Below are 21,885 nucleotides of genomic sequence, written 5' to 3'. Positions count from 1 at the left end.
GCCTTCTGGCTGTGAATACCATTAATGCTGTATATTTGCTGTACATGCTGTACATGTCTTTCATGTCTTTCAAGTAGATCTCGGGCATCTGAATCAGTCACTGACTTTCTTGTCAGAGAGCTGTCTTATGGATGAAAGTGTTGGAAGACTGTAGAAATTCCTAGTGGAAGTGCATTAACTTGACTGCTTTGGACTAGTAGGGTGAAAACAAGAATGTGTGGAAATCTCTGAGAAGTCCTTAAGTGGTTGTTCTCCTGTTGCATCTACCCTTTTTCCAGTTGTTCCAAGTTGTGTAAATTTTCTTGGCAGCATGGGGTCAGCAATCAGAATGCACATTGGTGAGTCACGAGTGCTCAACAGGTCTGAGAATGAAAAGCCATATGGACCAAGGAGACTGTTGATGCAGAGAGTCAAAAAATCCCTCTTACGTGCTGGTGTTAAGGTAACTACACAAACCAATGACCCTATAAAAGAAATAGGCCTGAAATAGAAACCTCCTTCAATATAAAGTAAGCCCCGTGAAATCAGTACCAATGGTTCCTCTGATCCTGACAAGAAGGCTGCCAGTGCCAAGACTGCAGCTGGAATCCCTTGTCACTCCCCCATTTGACTTCATACTCATGATCTTGCGTAGGCAGTTGGGAGACATCTGTGATTCTCATCACAAAACCAGATCTTGTTTATGTTCATCCTTAGGAGCTGTTTTTCAATAGTCCCACCACTACTTTGAAACTTAATTTTTTAAGGTTTTTAAGGGAGTTCACCATTTATTTTCAAGGACATTGAGCCTTTTGGGGAATTTGATAGGCAGCACCTCCTCTTCACAACTATGACCTCCTATTACACATCTGCAAAGTGACTACTCTTATATGACGACTTCCTCCTTGGCTGCCATGGTTTCACCATTAGCTGGGGCTGAAGTTACCTACTGACAGCTGTGTGAGCCTGTGAGGAGCTGCCTGTGTCCTTGAGCAGCTCCTCTAACTAGCTGCACCAGGGGACTGCATGCACCGAGGCAAAAAAACAGGAGGTAATAAAAAAATGTGCCGACGTAACACACAGGTTAATGACTCCTTCTTCAAGTAACATAGGCCCTTTTCCCTGTGACTTCACCCCTGTACCCATAATATATTCCTATGTGTTTTGTACATATCTCCGTATTTTTAGGCCTCACTAAACAAGAAGAATTTATGCTTCAGAATTCCACCACAAGCTATTTGTACCAGGTACATGTGAAGAAACTGGCCTCTGCTTTGGAGATTTATCTTTGGAATGAATTTCCACACTCATGGTCACCACAACCACTTATGCAAAGAGAAATTTGGGGTGATTTTTTCAACCAGACTACTCAAAAATGGTTAAAAACCATATTAGTTGTATATTCTGGGTTGTTTTTCCTTCCTGAAACACAAACACTGGTGGAGAATAAAAAAGGGAACAAAGAAATGTCCTGCAAGTCAGTCTGTGGGGGAGCATAGACCTTTCAACTAAAATGAATCCATCCTACCCACAATCTATAAAATAATCTGTTGCAATTTTCAGCCATAACTTAAAAATTCCTTTCTGTTATTTTAAATTTCTGTTGGTTAGATTAAGGATGAGTAGTAGCATTTACCAGGCTTAGAAGTCTATTACTGCTTCTGCGCTTATTCTTTCCTAAATGTGACCTTAAAAGAAGAGTTACTCAAATTTCTTGTTTGATCAATTCTTAGAGCTGGCTCTTTGGCTCTTAGAGCTGATCTTTGCTTACTTCAGGCTGTTCCTGAAACTCAGCTCCCTTGGCTCTTCTTGGTGACCTTATAGAAGGAGTAGAAATCAGATCTTGCATCTCTTGAGCTTAATCCAAATTTGTAGGAGAGGGCAGACTCTGTGGGAGATGATCCTTCACAGACCTGTGAGCATGTCAGCTCCATGTGACAGCTAGAAGCATTTTGGGCAGGAAACATTTTCACATATCAACATTGAAGAAGAGTTGACTATGCTCTTTGGAAATGAATGAGTAGCACTTGTTGAATGTGTGTGGGTTTGCAGGTAGACTGGGGCAAGGAGAGAACAAATATGTAGTGAGACTGTATTATACCAATATGTGAAAGATTCTTGGAAGAACAGATAAAAACCTGAAGGTATTTTTGTGCTGCTTTTAAATGGGTGTATAGGTATGGTGTTAGCCTAGCTGGAGCCTCAAAGATACTGCGTGAAGCTGGAAAATATACATCCAGCACAGACCTTTCATCAACTCACTAAAAGAAAGTTCACCACCCAAAGCATCATATTGTTTTTCCTCACCTTAATAATTTTGTGATTTGAGATACACTGGCATAACTGACGTACTAGTCTATTTTATTCTTAGTTCCTGAAAGTGTTTTCACAGGCAGAGCTATTTACTCATAGCTTTTTATAAGGTTAAAGCAACCCTTCAGTTTGCCTAGCAGCAGTTCTCATCAGTATTCAGGAGCAGAAAGATACAGTAAAAGAGACCAGGCAGCCAATATGACAGTGCCTGTTCCAGTATATTTTGAATTATTAAAGAAATATTTTTTTATATCTAAGATAATTACAAAGGCAGAATATCAAGGTCAGGGCATGATAATGTTAAGGAAAAACAATAAATGCCACAGATAACTAATTTATCTCTTGGGAATGTTATTTCACACACTGACACATTTTCCTCTTTATCATCAATCTATAAGACTGAGTTCTGTGAAGTACTTTAATTAAGTTATCATCGTGTACTTATTTATGGTTCCTCCAAATGATGTTATCAAAATACAATAGTTTTTTTTTCCTACCTCCACTCCATAAAATATCCTAAGACTAGAATATTTAACAAACAAATATTTTCAAGCCTATTTTATATGTTTATCTTGAAAAGCTGTCAAACTTTAATTGCCAGCAGCCAGGGAAAGCATATACTCTTGAAATGTAACAAGTCCCTGTTACTTCTTTTCATCTGGCTATCTGATAAAATTCCTTTAAAATTAGTATTCAACACCTCAGAATCCATGCACACAGAGCTGGTATAATTTGTCTTTCTGACACACTTAACCCAGCAAGTGAGTTCCTTAGTCTCTTTGATAGAACAGTAAGATTAAAGGCAATTATTTCACTTTCTCTAAGACTTTGCACAGTGATACAAGAATCACTACTCATCCCTGCAGTAGGACAGATCAAGCTTATTCACTTTCTGCAAGTTTGATTTAACACGAGTAGAATGATCATATGAAAACCACTCGAACAATTATATATTATTTCCCATAACATTTATAAATGTTGTCTGTGAAAACATTTGTCTAATTGTATGCTACTTTTACCAGCCCAAGATTTTTCTTTTTCTTAATTGCCGAGGAAAAGCTGTCTGTCACGGATTCCATAGTAAGAACGGTCTTTGCTATGTGTTGACAATATGCTCAGCCTTAGTTCATACTGAGGGATACATGGTTAGTAGCCAAAGCAGCAGATAATAGCAGCTCCATGTTTTGAAAATAACATTTGAGAAATCCACATTCGGATACTCGCTATGGTTTGCTTTGAGAATGTTAGTTTTTATCAGTACTGTGAGGCTCAGGAATTCAGTCATTAGTGCTATATTCAGTCTCAGACTTGTATCTCACTGCCAAGTTTAAGAGTCAGTGTTGTTAACTTCTAATGATGCCATCTCCTGGTGACTGGTGCTTATGTTGTTATTGAGGAGCAGTACAGAGGAGATGGAAAATAAACATTAAAACCAACAGGACTCATGAAACATGACTGAAGTAGGTGTGTGTGCACACTAAGGATTTTGTCTTGGAATATGGAGCCAGAGTGCAGTGGCAGGTACTCTGTTAACTGTAAGAAAATAATCCACCAGTGTATCAATTGCTGAGGGTGGGTTCACTCTTCCTGTGCACTTGCACAGTGCCCAGCACAGAAAAATCTCAGCCTTGGTCAGGGCTTGTAGGCACACTAGAGGCTACACACTGCAAATGATATAGCTGTGTTTTAACACAATGGTGCTGATTGCAATTCGTGTACATGGCTTTTAATGTTAGTGTTTACAATTAATCAGCCCACAGCTACCTAATAATACCTCATATTCTTCTCTTGTTTTCTTCAGGATTTCTCTTTCTTCACTTGTGGAACCTCCATTGATTGTGACATCAAAGCCTGCTCCAGAACTGCCTTCATTTGCTGGACACGTACACACACTCCCCAACATTCATGCCAGTTCGTTTGCTTGATAGACTTTTAACAAACAGCTTTTCTGCAAATACTAAGTGAATCTAAATTCTTAACACTGGTGTTAACACTGGCATTTTTGTCTCCTGGTGAAAGCTACACTGTCTGCATTGGGGTAGTTCTGTGTAAAACAGTAAAAATGGCTCTGTCATTTTAATAAACTTATGGGCTTCAGTATCTTCCCATGTGATCCTCTGGGAGAACAAGTTACTCATAATTCTTGCTTTCATAATTAACTGAATTTGCTACATCTTTCACTGGAGTGTCTATTTTTGTATGTTAAATCATACCTGTCTATTTTTTTCCTGAAACTTCTACACATTTCAGCATCATTTACAACGAGAAGATTACAAAAGGCTATGTAATATTCTGTTAATGGTGTCACTACTGCCAAGTAAATAATGATCTTTTTCTCTTGTTCCCATGGGATTTTGTACTGCTTAGATACTATAATGGAAACTCAGGAGCAGATTTTTTGCCCATTAGCATTTAGTTTTCACATTGTCTTTGCATGTTGATGTCTTTTTGAAGCTAAGACTGACAATCTTTCTAACTAAGCTGTTAACATTAAAGCAGTGGTTCCAAAACCAGTTTTGGCTTGTCTAGCTGTGGGTCCCCCTTCACTTTTGCTGCATGTCTCTGCTGCATCCCTCTGTCAGCAAAGATCTGGGAATTAAGCCAATAGAATGAGAAAAGAACATTTCAGATGGATAAGTGAATGGACCTGTCTGACTGTGGATGATACAACTACAAAGATGACAGAGGACGCATGCCTCTGTAGTCCTGTTGTCTACTCAAACTATTTGAGAAGGTTGCAACACTGGGTATATATACTTGGCCTCTTGAATTCATATTTGCTACTTCGTTTTACCTGCATGGGTGATCCCCTGTTCTGCGATTCCCTGAGTTGTTGGACTGGAGTTTGGCCTCCATATATTTTAACGCTGCTGAACTTTTGCAGTTGTTTTTGGTTAGCATAACTAGTGATAAGCATATCATGTGCACCGAGATAAAAGAAAAACACACATAAGAATTATTGCGTGCACTGCTGGAGACATACTGCACAGCATATCTGCATAAGTCTTTTTCTACTCAGAGAATGTCCACACAGAGGGTGCTGGGGTATAGCCTCTGTGAAGAGCAGTGGAAGGCAGAGACACAGAGCAAAGAACATGCTGCAGTATATCTTATTTCCACTAAAGACTGATGTTAAAAGCAATAAGAAATTTCTGTCTCTGTTACCAAAATGCATCATGTTATTGACATGATTTAGCAAACCAACACCAGCCTAACAGAGAGGAAAACCGAGCTCAACCCATTTTAACATCACATGGCCTTCATAACACACCTTCAAAGCTAATTAGGTGTATAGGCACATTGTTTTCCAGGAGATATCCTTCTTGTATAAGAAGTATCTTCAGTATTGGTGCTATATTAAACAAATTTGAGTTGAGGAAACATAATGTGGGGATTGGAAGAACAAGACTGACATGTAAGCATAGGACTTGACAAGTCTGATAATCTTTTGGGTTTTTTTAAAAAGGTTTTTGTCCAAGAAACACTCTTTAAAAGAATTCATGTACAGAATCAGGTGGGAAGGTTCTTTGACACAAATTTTTATTTTTGATCCTGACTCTCTGCTTGTGGTGCATAAAAATGCTTTTGCGAATAGTGTCTTTTCAGCATTGTACCTCTTCTTTATCTTTAATTAATTTTTTTCCTGATACTCCTTTTCATATTTTTGAAAGGACTTAATCTGGGTGATTCAAAAACATGAAACACAATTTTCCCCACAGAACTTCCTAGAATTTGACAAGAGCTTTTATGTCAGCACAGGAGATAGAGCTATTTGTTGCTTTGGTGAGAAAAAAGTTTCTTTGTTCTTTTGTTTCTTTCTCATATATATGCATATATGAGATTTATTCTTGTTTATAATATTTTGTAATGATTTATAAGTAGGATGGATCAAAGGAATCTTTCTGTTTATTGGGAAGATACAAACATTGTATTGTAGAGAACAGGCAGAATGACACATTGCTGGTAAGAGATGCAGGATGTTATGTGCCATGCCTACAAAGGAATTTAATGTTCAGCGCTGTTTGCTGTCCAGTGACAGAAAACTCTGTGAGGATGCATTGAAAATGACTGTCATAGTCCTGCCAGACCCAGTTCTTTGATTTGGAGCTTCACAGGTTGAATGCCTATTTCTGCTCACAGAAAGCCAGTGAAAGGTGACAAGCTATGCCCTAGACAAAGTGTGAAGCTCAGAGAAGTATCTCAGCTGTCAGAGAAAGAGATCTGAGTCCTTGGGATCAGCTGCTGGAGGCTCAGCTGGACAGTGTGCTTCCTTTAGCTGTAATGCCAGTGCCTTTCTGGCTGTTTGCTTTTGAGACTTTACCAGTGCTTTTGCCCTCATAGTACATTCCCAGCATTTCATCCAAATGTTATCAAACAAATAGTACCTGAACTGAAGCCTCACTTCAGTTTGATTAGAAGTTGTAGTTTTGTAAAGATATGGTTGGGTTGCAGCAGATGAAGACAGCTGCTAATGAAGGCTATTTCTGTACCCACATGCACCTGAAGAAAAATGATAGACCCAACATGCATAAGGCATCTGGTTTTATTCCAGTGATATGGCAGCTTCACGGCCTTATCAAGAAGTCACCCTCACAGCAGCATAAGCCAAGGGCAAGGTCAATCAGCCAAATGCAGAGGGAATTACAGGTTTTAATATCTTCTCTGACCAAGAAGGTGCTTTGCAATCACAAGGAGTATGCACAAAGCTAGGTAATTTTGCAGAGGGCAAGTATACAGCTGCTGTGTTGTCGTTAAGTCTCCCATGCTTGTACATGACTATGCTGTAAAAGATGAGGCAGACGGTGAATTAGAGAAGATGATTGCAGGGTAGCTAGATAGGTCTCCATAAGATATACACCTATAACTTTGGAAAATGCTCCTAAATATATGCTTTAACTTTTAGCTTCTCCTGTGTGGATACAGGAGTTGGACTTGATGGTCCTTGTGGGTACCTTCCAAATCAGAATATTCTATTATTATGTGATTCTAATTCACAGGGCTACTCAACACGTGAGCCAGCCTGCTGTATTATATTACCCTTCCAACTGATGGAAGACAAAATATAAAGGTGCTGAATATTTGCTCGGGTGTATGAAATTTGTAGGTGTAATGACCTGACACTATGAGAGTTAATGAAAGATGAATAGCAAAATACAACTTTAGCAATCTCAAATATGCCGATTAAAAATAAAAAGGACCCCCAAATAACTCTGCATAAACAAGTGTGGGAAATTGCTTCTAATTCTGTTTTGCCTGGCTTCTCTCTAGGTGAGAGAAGGCTATTGGCACCTATAGGTACCATTAACACTTCTCAGAGGCAACAGAAACCTGTATCTCCTTGATGGGAATAAAGTAATCTCAGGAGATAACCATCAGATACTCAGAGAGACATGTAAGTGACACTTCCTCAGTATCTGGTACCTCAAAGTTAGCTTTTACAGGTTTGTGTGTGTGCCTCGGTGCACTACGTGGCCTTATGCAAAACGAATTCCTTCCTTTAAACAGGCAGTGTGTTAAGGGCAGATGGCAGCATCCCCCTGCAGGTCTGTGCCTAGCAGCAGAGCTCCAGCTCCAGGGCTCTTGGCTGCAGAGAAGGCAGTCTCTCCACCACCTTCTTACCCGGTTTGGGCTCTTATCAGCTGTGGCATGCCCCTAGGAGTGATGGAGGCTGGAGCAATTGCAAGGGAGAAGCCACTAAGGCCAGCTGCAGGCAGCACCATTTGTTTTAGTTCTGGAGTCAGCTGCGAGGAGGAAAAGATCTTGGGCTCTGGGGCCCTGTGGATCATCTGATAAATACTTCTCTTTGAGGGTCTTCCTGCTGCACAAATATGGCTGTATATAGAGAAGGCACATGCATGAACTTGCAGCGACAGATGTCTACTTTGCTGGGATGTGCCATGTTTGACAGAGTGGTCTGTGAGTTAGCATGAAGCTGAAGAGTAAGCATTGCTGTTTGCTATAAACAAACCTTAGCAAAGTGCCTGTAATTGCACTGTTAGAAGGTAGGCCAGGCCTAGATGGTAACAGGGGAGGAAAATAATGCTTTCTTTTATCTGCTCTTGCAGACAGCTGGAGACAGATAAAAGCGGAGACAGTTTTAACCCAAGCAAAGATTGTGACTGTATGCTTTCCTTTGTTCCTCAGTGCTTTCTGTTTTCCTCCCTCTAAGTTACATTTTTATTTGCAAAAGAGACTATGCATGGGACAGCTTCTGCATGCTTTTTCATTTTCCACTCTTCTTGTTTTTCTTTAACTTAAGGAGATAGGTTTTTCTTCTAATTCGACTCCTGTGGCTGCCTCTGCTTCAGAGGTATGTGAGAAACACAGACTGGACTTCTACCTATGTCTCACCAATTCCAGAGCTCTGACAAAAAGACAAGATGAATATCATCCAGAGCTGACACTAAGGGAGTAGTTTTGCCATAGTATGGTTGATATAAAACCATCCTGAAGCAGAATTTTCAGGTTTTCCAGTAACAGAATGCAATGGGATAAGATAGAAAGAGAATTCTTATCTTAAAATGAGACAAACAAAAACTCTGTTTTTTCATCCAGAGAAAATTTTCAAATTCTGGCATTCAGTCAGTAATAAATTGCACTGACATGATTAAAACTACTTATGCATCTAAGTTCCCCATGCAATACTTTGAGACTGTAGGAACAGGAACATGCATCTAATTTGATGCTCTGCACTAATCTTTTGGTATGGCAGGAAAATACAATTTTGCTAGACATTTCAGTTGGTCTAATTCTGCAAATCAGACCAACACAATAATGAATAGCCTCATCGGGGTGACTCTTGCAGGCACATAGGCTTATCTACATACGGAGTTATTCCAGTTCAGTTTTTCATGATTAAATCTGCTGTGGGTGTTATTGAAACAGAAATAGCTGTTCTGTTGTAAAACCTGTATTAAAACACTTTTTCTTTTGTTAATTGCAATCTTTAATGGCTCTGTATGCTTTCTACAGGGATAAAAAATAATTATTACTTTAGATGTATTTTTACTGTGCTATGTATTTTCCTTTAAAAAGTAAAGACTATTTGAATCACATTACAAGCTGTATTACAGACTTCTCAGGTATGCTTTATGGCAAACCAAGATGATTTAACAATGGCATTCCTGAAATTTCAGCATCTGTTAAATAAAGGCACAGCTATTTTCCTCCAGCTGCTCTCTTTGATATTTACTTATATCCTAAGATTGTCTGTGGAAACACACGCTGATGGGTACAGACCAATTTGTGTGAAATAATGGGAAAAGGACCATTTCTAGTTTAGTGTATCTTATGTGAAGTGTGAGAAGCCTTGTCTCTCAGCACAAGTCTCGAGATGGGAAGGAGTAGTCTGAATACTTGCAGTATTAAACATGAATATGTTTTTAAAAAATTACTCTATAAAAGTCTGATTCTGAGTAGTCATATATCTAAAGGCAGGCACTACATTATATCATTTGTTGGTATTGCATCCTTTTCTGCTTAAGAACTGGATTGTCTCGATTTGCAGCACCAAATAAATAAGAAAGGATTAAAATTTTGAGGATTAAATATATGGAATTTTTAAAAGACATTAAGAATTTTCTTTATCAGTAATGCTTTTTTATTAAATGAAATTATGAATCTGATTGTTTCAATGTGGTAGCTCCACTCCAAAAGGATAAAGATACATTTTAGGTTTATCTTTGCATTTTTTTTCAAAACAAACCTGTTTCTGCTTTATAAACTTGCATTAAAATGCACTTACAAACATTTTATATTTTACAGCCTAGATATACTAATTTTTAAATTATATAAAAATCAATATATAATTGGTTATTGCTGTAGAAAAAGTTAAACAAAGTTGCCCTTTGCTGTCACTTTAAAAAAGGAGACATTCATATTTCTAGGATATAAAGTAAACCCCAAAAGACAAATAAACATCACTTATGTGTTCTTAATAGACATATGATTCCTGCCATGCAGATTATGCATATATTCAATTTTGCTGTAATGAATAAGAAAGAAGAAGAAAGAAGAAGAAAGACTATGTAACTTTTACAATTCTTTGTATTAGAGCTTGAAAGATATCTACTCTTAAACCCCTCCTTACGGTGTCAAATTACTGTTTGCTCATTCTCCCCTGTGCTTTTCTTACAAGATAAAATATAATGACAAATGGTAGATAAGAATTTTCAAGTTTAAATAAAGTTAAACAAAAAGTTTTCAGAAATGAAATCAGTTTTATTTGTTATATGAGTTGTACTGTGTACAAAGGAAATTACTATAACTTACAATACTTCAGGCATAGAATATTGGGGGGGGTTGCTTCCACTGGAAGAGCAGTATTTTGAAAATAAAGATCGTTAGAATCAGACGTTGATAGCAGTATTAATATAATAATAGAATAATAAATACTTCACATTCATATAATCTGAATTTATAATAACCCATGTATTTCAGCATTAACTAATACACCTTAATCTGCCTCCAACATGCAGGTAGAAGAGTCTTCTGTAGCTCATAGAAGAAATGTATGATTCATGGTGAGGGCTGTATCAACCCTGAATATTTCCACTTGTCCAGTTTCACAACTGCCAGCTAGCAGAACTCCAGAGGACGGCGAGCAGGCAAGTGACTGAAAACACTGTTTGCTGTAATCTTAAACCATTAGAATACAGCCTGATAATTTCCTCTGTTTCCGATGTCAGTTCTTAAAAGAAATAAAATCAAGAAAATAAAATGGTTAATAAGTAAGTATGTAAATTTGAAAACATAAGGTTTTTCAACGTACTTGAAAACTCCTCTGACATCTCACAGGTACTTAAGTTAAAGGTACCAGCTGTTAAAGCCAATCAAAGGGACTATTCTCAGGGGAGAGATGTAAATAGATGTCCCATCAATGATCGTTTGAGGAGCAACTGATAGCACTTATCAGCTCTTGCAGGCATTAATCTCAGAATAATCAAAAGTAAATACCAAGCAAAAGCAAGAGGAAGAACTTCACAAGAGGTAAGCACTGTAGCCTGAATGTCGCCTTTTAACCCTTCCCTTAGCAAGGGAGTTAGCTTTTAGCAAAAGAAGAGAAACCATACCCTCTTGTACGTGAAAGCCACGGAGTCCCTGCTCAAAGGATTCTCTGCCGAGACCTTTATTGTCTTTCCTAAATTGAGTTCAAGAGTAGCAAGCAGTTGATTGCTTTTACAGAGCACAGGGAGACCCATTATGTCTTTTGCTCCAGTAATGAGGAGAAATAGGGCTGATTAAAAGGTGAACACGTAAAGAGTTCAATGAGCAAGTTGTATGACACATATAACTGCTCAATACAGAACGCTTCAAGGAAAAAGCAGTTCTGGTGGATTTTTTTTTTCTGTCTAGGGTTACAAAGGTAGGAATGTCACCTTTTTAATGTTTTGATTTACATCTGAGTTGGTGCTGCAACTCAGAAGTCACAGCTTTAAGGCATTGATACTCAGGTAGGAATCTGGTCAGGAAACAAGAGGCTGCTTGGGGTGCAAATGAGTCTTGAAATCCTTTAAGTCGGTTCTTTTCTTACCCTGCTAAGAAGTGATATTGGCACAAGTGAACTAAAGTGCAAGATGAGATTGAGATATGGGTGGAAAGGGCAAGAATATTTTGCACTGATTTTGCCACAGAAGCGAAAATATTATTAAATCCTTATTAGTGATCTCAAAAGTATTGAGAACAGTCTGGATCAGTCAGTTCTCCATGGAAAATAATACCAGTATAGCAATTCTTTAAATCCTCATGCTAGTTGACAGACTGTTCTCAAAAATATTCAACCATTTATTCAGGGAATTTCACAGGCTGATGGCGCAAGACTTCACTTAAAATGGTGGAATGCTTTTGAGGAGACTAGGTGGCACTACTTTACACTGATCAGGATTATGGTTATATATTTTTTAGTGAGGAGTGTGTTCAGACTTACAACTCACACAAGAATATTCTGAAGATTGAGATACAGACCTTAAAAAAACATTCAGATTAGTTTTGAGTCATTTAAGCATGATGATTGATGATTCTGTGTGTTTAGTAGACACAACTTTTTTCTCTAGTGAAATACCAGTTTCTACTTCCTCTACACCAATATATACTACTGTTTTTTCTCTTTGCCTTAGAAACATGTTTTGTGCTTGGATTTAGTTTAGTTGTAGAAATTGTCCTGGTTAAGTGGGAAGTCATAGGTGTACAGATTTTGCTGAACCAGAAGTGTTTAACCTCTGTAACCTTCAATTAGAATGGTGGAAAGTTTCCTACTGTACAGAATTATGAATATCTGAAAGTGTCTTTTGTGCTGTACTATGTAGTCAAAGAGCAGTGCTTTTTACTGTCTCACTAATTCATTCTCTAAAGCAAAGCAACCCACTGCAGAAGTCCAACTAGTGCACATACTGCATCCTCCAAGTACCCCACCACTGCAGAAGGCAATTGTGTCACCCAGGAGTTAAAAATGTTTGATTTAATGCCATTTCTTACCGCAGTTACTCTGCCTTATTTCTGAGAGACAGTGCAGTGTACCATAGGCACACCGACAAAGCCAGCAGTCCTTCAGCACCCAGATGCCGTGGGGAATGCTGCCGCAGTTTCTGTCAACGACAAGGGAGACATTTGGTACGTCCCTGATCCCATCACAGAAAGCAACCCTTCAGAGCACCACACTCATCTCCTCTGATTTTGGACTGGTTTTTTTTACCCTAGCCGCTCATCATATTCACAGTGTCTGCCGGTGAAGTACTTCAGGCAGGCACAGAAGGTCCCCAGGATACAAGTCCCTCCATTCTGGCAGCAGCGTCTGTTCAGTTTTTTACCTGCAAGACAATATTACAGAGGTTAACAAGCATCTCAGGGGCTCTGAACCTCACCTTTTCCTCACTTGTTCCCTCAGGTCTCTCCAGTTGCCAAAGTCTCTTAAGGATATCTAGTTTTATTGTCTTCAGAGACAATAAAATTATATGCCTGTTAGTAGTGTTTGCTCAGCTAAACCCAGTTTGTTTAGTTAAGGATTAGAAACAAGCTGCTAGGGATTACAGGATGGTGAAGAAGCAACGCCTGACAAATTCTGTAGCAGTAGGATGTGCTCAAGTGAAATATTTCACTTTGACAGATGCAGGTTGCAATCACACTAAGAAATGGGGCATTTTTATTGGGAAGTGATACTTATTTTTTAATAAAAACTGGGAAGTTACTTGGTTTTGAGGTGGAGGAAATGCTCCCTTAAACCTTTCTCAGACTCCTGGGGTTGAGCATCAATCTAAAACTTTGTATATGGAAAAAAAACAGAATAATTTTTTTTTTCCTGTTAGTACTGTTGCTTTCAGGTAGCTCAAACCTTTTTTATAAAAGTAACATTTTTTATGGCCATTAGATATCGTGAAATCTAAAAAATGAACAGAATGTTACAAAATTTTACAGATGCTCTTGTAAACACGAAGTGCCAAGCACTTCTTCATTCTTAGTATTCTTCTTTGTTTTTCCTTAACAATTTTGCAAGTGAGAGATCTTCAGTTCTACCTTAAATTTTTATCACCACTTACTAAGTGGCCATGGATATAATTGAAATGGGTGGTCACAGAAAACTAATAGGCTGGAATCTTCCAGGACAACAGTTAAAGCAATACTATATTAAAATTTTTAAAAGTAATTTTATGTCATTGTTTACAAAAATAATGTTACTTACTCTCTGTAATTCCAGTGAAAGGTACTAAAGACCTGGAACTCTGTTGCCTTTTACTTTCGTAACTCTGATTCATATCACTGAGCGCATTTGTAAAGGTCCCTTCGTTCTTGGGCTGCTGCTTTTGGGCTGTAGCATTGAGACCTTTCACAACTCCTTTCTGTTCTTCTTTTTCAGGGCCTTGACAAGAAGTGCAAATATGTAAGGGAAAGGTAGTTTGTGATGAAGAAATGCATGCTGTAAATGTAGAAGAAAAACACAGCGGAGCGGGGAGAAATATGAAGTTCACTTACTTTTTTCTAAATGAACAGCCTGCCAGACCAGAGTCACAGTGAAAAGAATTCTGTAAAAAAATAAAAAAGAGAGAAAAAAAAAGATCAAATGAGAAGTAAATTTGCGCTTATAAGACACAAACACTAAAACGAATGGTAAGTATGTGAACTTTTGAAAGGAATGAGCATCCCTGGCTAGAGAGGGTCCCCGACATCTCAAGCGAGCTTACCTAACATGATTTCCCCAGTACATTTTCCTGCAGCCAGAAATAGCCGTGAGGTCCTCCGGGAGAGCTTGAGCAGAAGGAAGACGTCCAGAGCCCTCTACTTCAGGCTGTTGCATGCAGCAGTCCTCACACCGCAGACACCGATGGACAGGGAAAGCGGGACTGGCGGAATTTCCCTCCTGCTGTCCAGCTTGCACCAAGGCTCAGTCTCCAGCCATGCCGCTGTCTGAGCCCTGCCCGGGCGCCAGGAACATCCCTCGGGGCTGGGACTCCCTGGCCAGCCCTCGATTTACATGCGCTGCTGGAGGGTGGAGCAAGGTGCGGGGAGACTTAAGAGCCCATGAGCACTGCCAAAAGCCCAAGGCCGGAAGATCTCAGGCCCAGTGCGTTTCTCAAGACAGAAAACTTTGCATCACCATATAGTACATAGCAAAAACAAACAAACAAACAATCATTAATCAGAACTGCAATAGGTATATCGTAAACGGGAGTAGATATATATGAGGAAGGTTAAAAAGCCTCAGCTCTACCTACATGCCTTGTCTCTGCAGGGTTTTCCACGAGGGATCTGCTTTATGAGATTGTACTACTTTGCAGCAGAGATCCTTAAAACCTGCTTTTGAGATTTCTACTAAAAATACTGGAAAAAGCAGTATAAGGTCCTTGAGGGAGGATTGTTGTCTCACCAGAGCTGTTAATAACCTTTTGAAACATTTTCTGAAAATTTTTACTGTTAGTAAAATCAGGCCCATTAGTGGGTATTCCTAGTCTGAGTTTATGCAGTATCAGCAGATACCTAGATATAATTTATTGTGTGTACTGAAATGGGCTAGGACCACTCACATGGCTTTGCCATGGCTCAGTATCGTGAGCAAAAAGGCCTGCAGCTGGGCAGTGCTAAAAAATAGCTCTGTGCAGGCTTTTCTCATCACATTTCCACATTTTGTACCACCAAATGCACACGGCCTTTACTTAAGTTGTGGCAGGAAACTGAAGCAATACAACTTGTTTTGTTTTGGAGGGGCGTTAGAAGAGGGATGTTTTCACTGTGTCACTGCAAACCAAGGTAGTACAAGTTTCACCTTGGCTAGATCCAAGATCACATCAGAAGTATGGGTCAGACCTCACTGAAGAAACGGCTGCGCTGACTAAAGACATCATCCCTTGTTTGTAAGTCCCTGTGGCTGTCATTTGTCAGATTTGCCCCTTCTGAATGAATGGTTTGGAAGCTGTGATAACTTCTCATCCAGTTTGGTACAAAGACAGGCTTAATTTACAAAGATAGCTGTCCTAGTTAAAGTTAACCCTCTTGGCACTAAAGAGGCACTAAAGCAGATGGAGAATGTATTTAAGACATGATCTCTTACACAGCTATACACTGCATGGGTAACAAGCAAGAGAAGTTGGAAACCATTGTGAAATTAGAAAACTCTGCCGTAATTGCTATCATGGAAACAGTGGGAAAAGTCATACAACTGGAACACTGCAGTCAAGAGCTACAAGCTATTCAGAAGCTCTTTATCTCCAAATTGGAGACACCTGGATTTGATGGATGGACAGTTCAATGGATAAAGAGTTGGCTGGCTGGCTGGCTGGCTGGCTGCAGCCAGGGAGTTGTGGTCAATACCTCTGTGTTGAGGTGGAGGCTGGTGATGAGTGATGTCCTCAGGCTCTGTTTTGAGCCCACTGCTCTGCAATGTTTACCTCAGTGACAGAGACAATGGGATCGAGTGCACCCTCAGCAAGTTTGCAAATGACACAAATCTGAGCAGTGCAGTTGACACAACAGAAGGATGCGATGCCATCCAAAGGGACCTGGACAAGCTTGAGAGTTGGGCCCATGAATTTCAACAAGTCCAACTGCAAGGTGCTGGGGCAATCCCAGACCTGAGAACAAATGGGGAGAAGAACTTACTGAGAGCATACTTGTGGGGTTGAGTATTCTAGAAGATAAAAGCTGGATATGATCCAACATCAAGTGCTTGCACACCAGAAAGCCAAAAACGTCCTGGGCTGCATCAAATGTGTGTACCACAGCTTGAGGGAGGGGATTCTGCACCTCTGCTCTGCCCCGCTGAGACCCCACCTGGAACACTGCATCCAACTCTGGGGTCCCCAGCACAGGAGGGATGTGGACCTCTTAGAGTAGGTCCAGAGGAAGCCATGAGGTGTTCTGAGGGATTGAGCACCTCTCCTATGAAGAGAGGTGGAGAGATTTGGGGCAGTTCTGCCAGGAGAAGAGAAGGCTCTGAAAAGCCCTCATTATGATCTTCCAGTACCTTAAGGGAACTTGAAAAAAGGACAGTGAAGACCTTTTTATATGGTGAGATAGTGACAGGACAAAGGACAATGGTTTTAAACTGAAAAGGGGCAGGTTTAAGTTAGCTATTAGGAAGATATTCTTTACTGTGAGGGTGCGGAGGCCCTGGTGCAGATTGCCCAGAGAAGTTGTGGATTACCTAGCCCTGGTGGTGTTCAAGGATAGGCTGGATGAGACCCTTATCAAACTGGTCTAGTGGAAGGTATCCCTGACTATGACAGGGGCGTTGGAACTTACTGATTTTTGGGGGTCCTTTCCAGCCCCAGAACATTCTATGATTCTGTGATGATGTGAACTTTCATGTCTCCTGGGGGTACACTGGTCTTCAACAAGAGGACAGAAGAGCATTGCTGAAGATTTAGAATGGTTTTTTCCTCAGGGAATGCCTGCAGGGAATGCTCTGCAGGGCTACACCTGTTTTAGGGGATAAGGCATTCCCAGTGCTGCTGCAATAATTGGCTCCAATTGTTCTAAGCTCAACCATTTTCTTGTAGATACAGGCTAACCCTTTAGCTACATGGCATCTTGTTTCATGGTGTGCTTTATGTTACTAACTTAAACAGATTTAGATGAAGCTATATTCTTGTTCCAGACCTGTATTGAAGTATCAAACCTTTTAGAATTGAGAGTCTGTGATGTACATTTGTGGGCAATTCAGCTAAATCAGCACTAGAACTTTTATCCTAACATTTGTGGATAAGATGTTTCACAGAAAGCATGTTATGATAAAATCACAACATGTTAATTCAGGCAGGGATTTTGGTTTTCCTGTCTTAAATAGCAGCAACTTTGAAGAGACAAGTTAGTCTCACCATTATGCTGTCTGCCCCTACCTGCTGTGATTGACAAGGACTTCTAAACTAAACATGTAAAAATTTAGGTGCTTGCTTAAAACATATCATATTTTAAAGTACTGTCATAACAACAGATACTGTTCTGAATTAGGACTAAAAAATGTTTCAGACAAATAAAAGAGATAATACATACATGTTTTCTGAATACATGTAATTTTTGCATGTATTCAGAAAATGTGTATGTATTATCCACACTTGAAAATGTTTACTTTTGGAAAATACTTGCAATTTGAACAACTCTTGTTTTCATTTGAGTTCTCTAGCAGTATAATGGGGCTAGTATTTTGACTTCGAAAAGAAGAGCTGTAGTTACAGTTATTCTAGTATTTATTTGCTAGTGCATTAGGAAAAAAAAAATCATTTTCAGTTAGGTCTAACCGGTAGTATCATTTTAAGTTACAATATTCAGATACATAAATATGTATCTGTCACTTACTATTTAACTTCTTGTTTCCCCATTCCACAGATGGAAGACAGAGAAAACATAAACAGAGATACGTAAATACAGGAACATCACATAGTGGTTTTTTTACTAAAATGCAGTGTCAATGTAGTTCTCCTTGAGAGTTTTTTTGGGTACCAAATTCCCAGCCCTATATTAGTGGTAACATTCAAAATGCAGCTGCCAGTGAAGAAATATTGATCAATTTTCCCACCCTGTGCTATTTGCTTAAGATCAGAAGCCATTCCTGTAACTGCAAGAGCCAACAACCTAGAAGAACTGTAAAGCAGACTAAACATTTCTTGCTTTTGGTACCTTGTTTCTTCCTTCTTCCCATAGCCTCACCATCAAGGCAGGCAGAGGAATGGGGACAGAGAAATCTGCTCTGCTGGTGTTGCTGTTGCCTGACTGCACCAGAGGTGAGATTGGTGTGCCACTGCAGAAAAGTGCTCCTGTTTGTTTTTGACAGAATCTGCCAGTGATTGCTTCTGCCCAGGGATTTGTGAAGAGCGGCAGTAAGGGTAGACACACTCCTTTTATCAGCTTCAAGTAAGATAAGAGTGGAGCCAACCAAAGCGCTGCTCCTGAGCATTTCAATCAAGCCCTGCATACACAGGAGATGGGTAACCATTAATTAGGGGTGTTCAGCACAGTTAGTTCTGACAACAGATCAGGTAGCCTGTGTGCGTAAGTGTGATAGGAAAATGTGGTGCTACTTTATTGATGCCCAAAATTCCTCTTGTGTTTGTGCCAGGAACTGTAGGTTGGTGGCCTGCACCTTCTGGCACTCTCCCAAAATGCAAGTGAACCACTAGTCTGAGAGCTGAAATGTCGATAATACATGCTGTGTTTTGGTGTATTAGTGTTTCATTCCAACTGTATTGCTCTGTAGATACTCTGTATTTCTGTAAACTTCAGGATAAATAGATGCCTAAAGACTGGAGGTAGCGTTGGAACAGTCAGAAGCAAGGATGAAGAAAATGTGAATGTTCCTGCTAGCACTTTGAAAACCTGCTCAGGGTCTGCTCAACTCAGGTCAGTGCAGCCAAAATATCTGCTGACTAGAAATCTTTGGATTCCAAAATTCCAGCTTTGGGTTAGCACTAGATCTCTAACCACGTTGGGCAATGTTAAATCAGCTATGCATAATATTATGGAAAATAACAAAAAACATTGAACCTCCATGAACATTTATTGAAATATTGGAATTATAGGCTTCTATGAAGGAAAACTCAGTCAGAGTGACTTATATTTCTCCGAGGAAAGGGCAGACCGTGGGCAACCTAGACTGGGATGTCTCAGAGTGTGTTTAACTCATTATATGTTGAGCGTAGTGGAGAGAAAGACCTAACACTAGCCAGCCTCAGAGTTGTTTCTTTTTTTTTTTTTTATGCTCTTTGGCTTGCTACTAAGGCTTTTGACATCTACCCAAGTATTTTTTTCTTTCTAAAGACTAGGTAAGATTTCGACACAATTTAACGGAATGATTTTTACAGTATCACAGAGCTTTCTCAACAGAGGCTGGTCAGACCGGGTATTATTACTGTCAGGAATGTCCTATAGGATCATGTAGAGGTTACTGTTGTTGCCTCTGCATTTCTGTGTATGCATGCACCATGTGAGTGAACAGTATAAATTACCCAAACAGCTTTTTTTCACTCCATGTTAAGAACGGCTTACATTGGCTTAGTTGGAATTGGCCACTAATTGACTTGAGAAAGTAATATGCAGGAAAGTTAGATAATCCATGTTGTGACTGGCACCACTTAACTGGTGCCACAGGTCCATGATGAACTTAGGCAGGATAAATGGCTGCTGCTGCTAAAAGGGTGAGTCCCACTTTGTCCTACAACATGGGTTGTTTGTACTGCCTCTCTCCCTCATGCCGTCACTGCTGTTTGTTCAGCCATGAATGAGCTGAAGTAGAGAGTTTATCTGAATGAAAACTCAACTTTGGGGAAAAAAAAAAAATCGCAAGTGGTCTGCTGGATTTGTTCCCTGATGTGATTTGCCAGATGAACACTAGGGCTGGCAGAAGCAGAAGGCAGGGAGGCTGTGTGACAAGCAGCCCCTTTCTGTAGCCAAGTTGATTTATAACAGATTAAATTGACTATGGAATAGTGTAAATAGATTTCAGTTCCTATATTTAAATTGTTCTTCCCTTCCCTAGGAAATAAACCATATGTAGCCACTGATATGATGATGCCTTCGGTGCGCTCACCCTATTAGCATTATATACAGAGAAGTAGAGCAATCATCCCACATCTCTCTGACAATATATGGATGAAGTTTACTATGATGGGATCATAGTACTGTGATGGGATCAATATTACTAAATGAAAGGAAACATCTACAGCTCTCCCTTGGAAAGGGAGCCTTATGCAAATGTTATACAAAGAGGTAACGCACTGTCACAGACCAACGCAAATTCATAGAGTAAATCAAGTCTCAGAGCATTATGTAGCTTTTCCCTCCTTTGAGTCTGATGGTTAGTCATTAACAAAATACAACATGATTTTATGAAGATTTTGTAATGAAAATGATTGTAGTTCATGTCTTTGTCTTTTGTAGAGGAAAAAAAAATAAAAAAGAGAATTTGCCAGTGCACATGGGAAGTGATTAAGAAGATCCCAGTCATCCTCCTCTGAGGGAAAGGTTCTTTGGCAAATAAATCAACACTAACACCAAGATACTGGCAAACTGAGACTTTTTTGCTTCTTCTTCTACTTCAAGTAAAAGTTTTTAGTATTTTATTGAAGAAAAACTAAGTACTGAGGGAAAAAAATGGCACAATTATTTATTTTGAAGTTTGATAACATGATGCTTTTAACTACCACAGGCTCTGCAGCGAGACAGAAAGTTTTTTTGAAAAAAACCTTAATTTTTGAATTAGTAGAATTGTGCCCCAATTTCTAGCAGAGTACACTTCTCTGCCATGTACTGTCTGGTGTGTACCTCTGTCTTGTTAACCATTCAGGAAGTTGTTTCAACATTGCAGTTTAAGAATGGGCTCTTTCTGTCTGCATAAAACTTACAAGTCTTGTGGTGTTTTGTTGTGGGGCCATGTGGGGATAGAGTATCAGTGCAATCATGCACTTAAGCTATATTTCACTTGCAAAATTACTTGAAAAATCTGTCTTTACCATAGACAAAATACAATTGCTTGAGTTTTATGGCATATTTGACCTGGCTTTGCAGTCTTGTTTGGTGCTGTCTAGTGAAACTAGAGTGAAATTTTTACCCAGTGAAGTGATTCACCCTAGCAGTAAAAACAGAAACAATTTGAAGGTTGAATATCTGTCAGTTGTTTCCCCCACTGTTTTAATTTGTAAGTATTTTGGTGTGGTTTAGCCTGCTGTTAACAGTGCTGCAGTAGGATATGTCACCAGAAAGCTTTCTGGGTTTATATGGCAAGATACAAACTATGAATTTCATAGCAGCCTTGAAGGAATCCCTGAGGAAGCGATGATCCCACAGCCTAATTCAAGGATGGAAATGCATATCCCAGGCAGCCATGAATGGAAATCCCTACATAGATCTTGCATTTGATCTTTAAGCTCGCCAAATATGCTGGCATTTCTTTAAGATGAAACTACACATGAAAGCTGAAACAATGTTAGATAGCAAATTCCCAAGTCAAGCATACACAGAGATCTGCATTGACAATAGTGGCGTTTAATCTCTTATGGAAATGAATCAATTTGTTTACCTGGAATAAACCTATCAGTCTTTTTTTTTTTTTCTGGAGCTAGTTTTCTGGCTTATGAATTGAAGCATCTCAGCAAGAAGTCCTGTGGGGAAAGGAGG

General features: G+C 39.4%; 1 protein-coding gene across 1 annotated transcript; it reads right to left on the bottom strand.

Moving 5' to 3' along the window:
* Positions 1-10,856: 10,856 nt before the first annotated feature.
* On the bottom strand, positions 10,857-14,578 carry LOC115915765 (cryptic protein-like). The gene is made up of 6 exons (XM_030969442.1): positions 14,466-14,578; positions 14,257-14,306; positions 13,967-14,143; positions 12,983-13,097; positions 12,766-12,875; positions 10,857-10,981 (listed from the first exon to the last, which is right to left on the bottom strand). The coding sequence occupies exons 1-6, from the start codon at positions 14,576-14,578 to the stop codon at positions 10,857-10,859; spliced, it is 690 nt and encodes a 229-aa protein (XP_030825302.1).
* Positions 14,579-21,885: the final 7,307 nt, after the last annotated feature.

The sequence above is a fragment of the Camarhynchus parvulus genome, chromosome Z (genome assembly GCF_901933205.1).
Source record: "Camarhynchus parvulus chromosome Z, STF_HiC, whole genome shotgun sequence".
Classification (NCBI taxonomy): domain Eukaryota; kingdom Metazoa; phylum Chordata; class Aves; order Passeriformes; family Thraupidae; genus Camarhynchus; species Camarhynchus parvulus.
The sequence above is the reverse complement of the archived record's forward strand: the minus strand, read 5'-3'. Positions and strand labels throughout refer to the sequence as shown.

Excerpts from the sequence above, each read along its gene's own strand:
- LOC115915765 (XM_030969442.1), bottom strand. The coding sequence starts at position 14,578 with ATGCAACAGCCTGAAGTAGAGGGCTCTGGACGTCTTCCTTCTGCTCAA. Across the intron at positions 14,307-14,465 it reads TACTGGGGAAATCATGTTAG|AATTCTTTTCACTGTGACTC; the intron begins GTAAGCTCGCTT and ends ATTTTTTTACAG. Across the intron at positions 14,144-14,256 it reads GGCTGTTCATTTAGAAAAAA|GCCCTGAAAAAGAAGAACAG; the intron begins GTAAGTGAACTT and ends CTTCTTGTCAAG.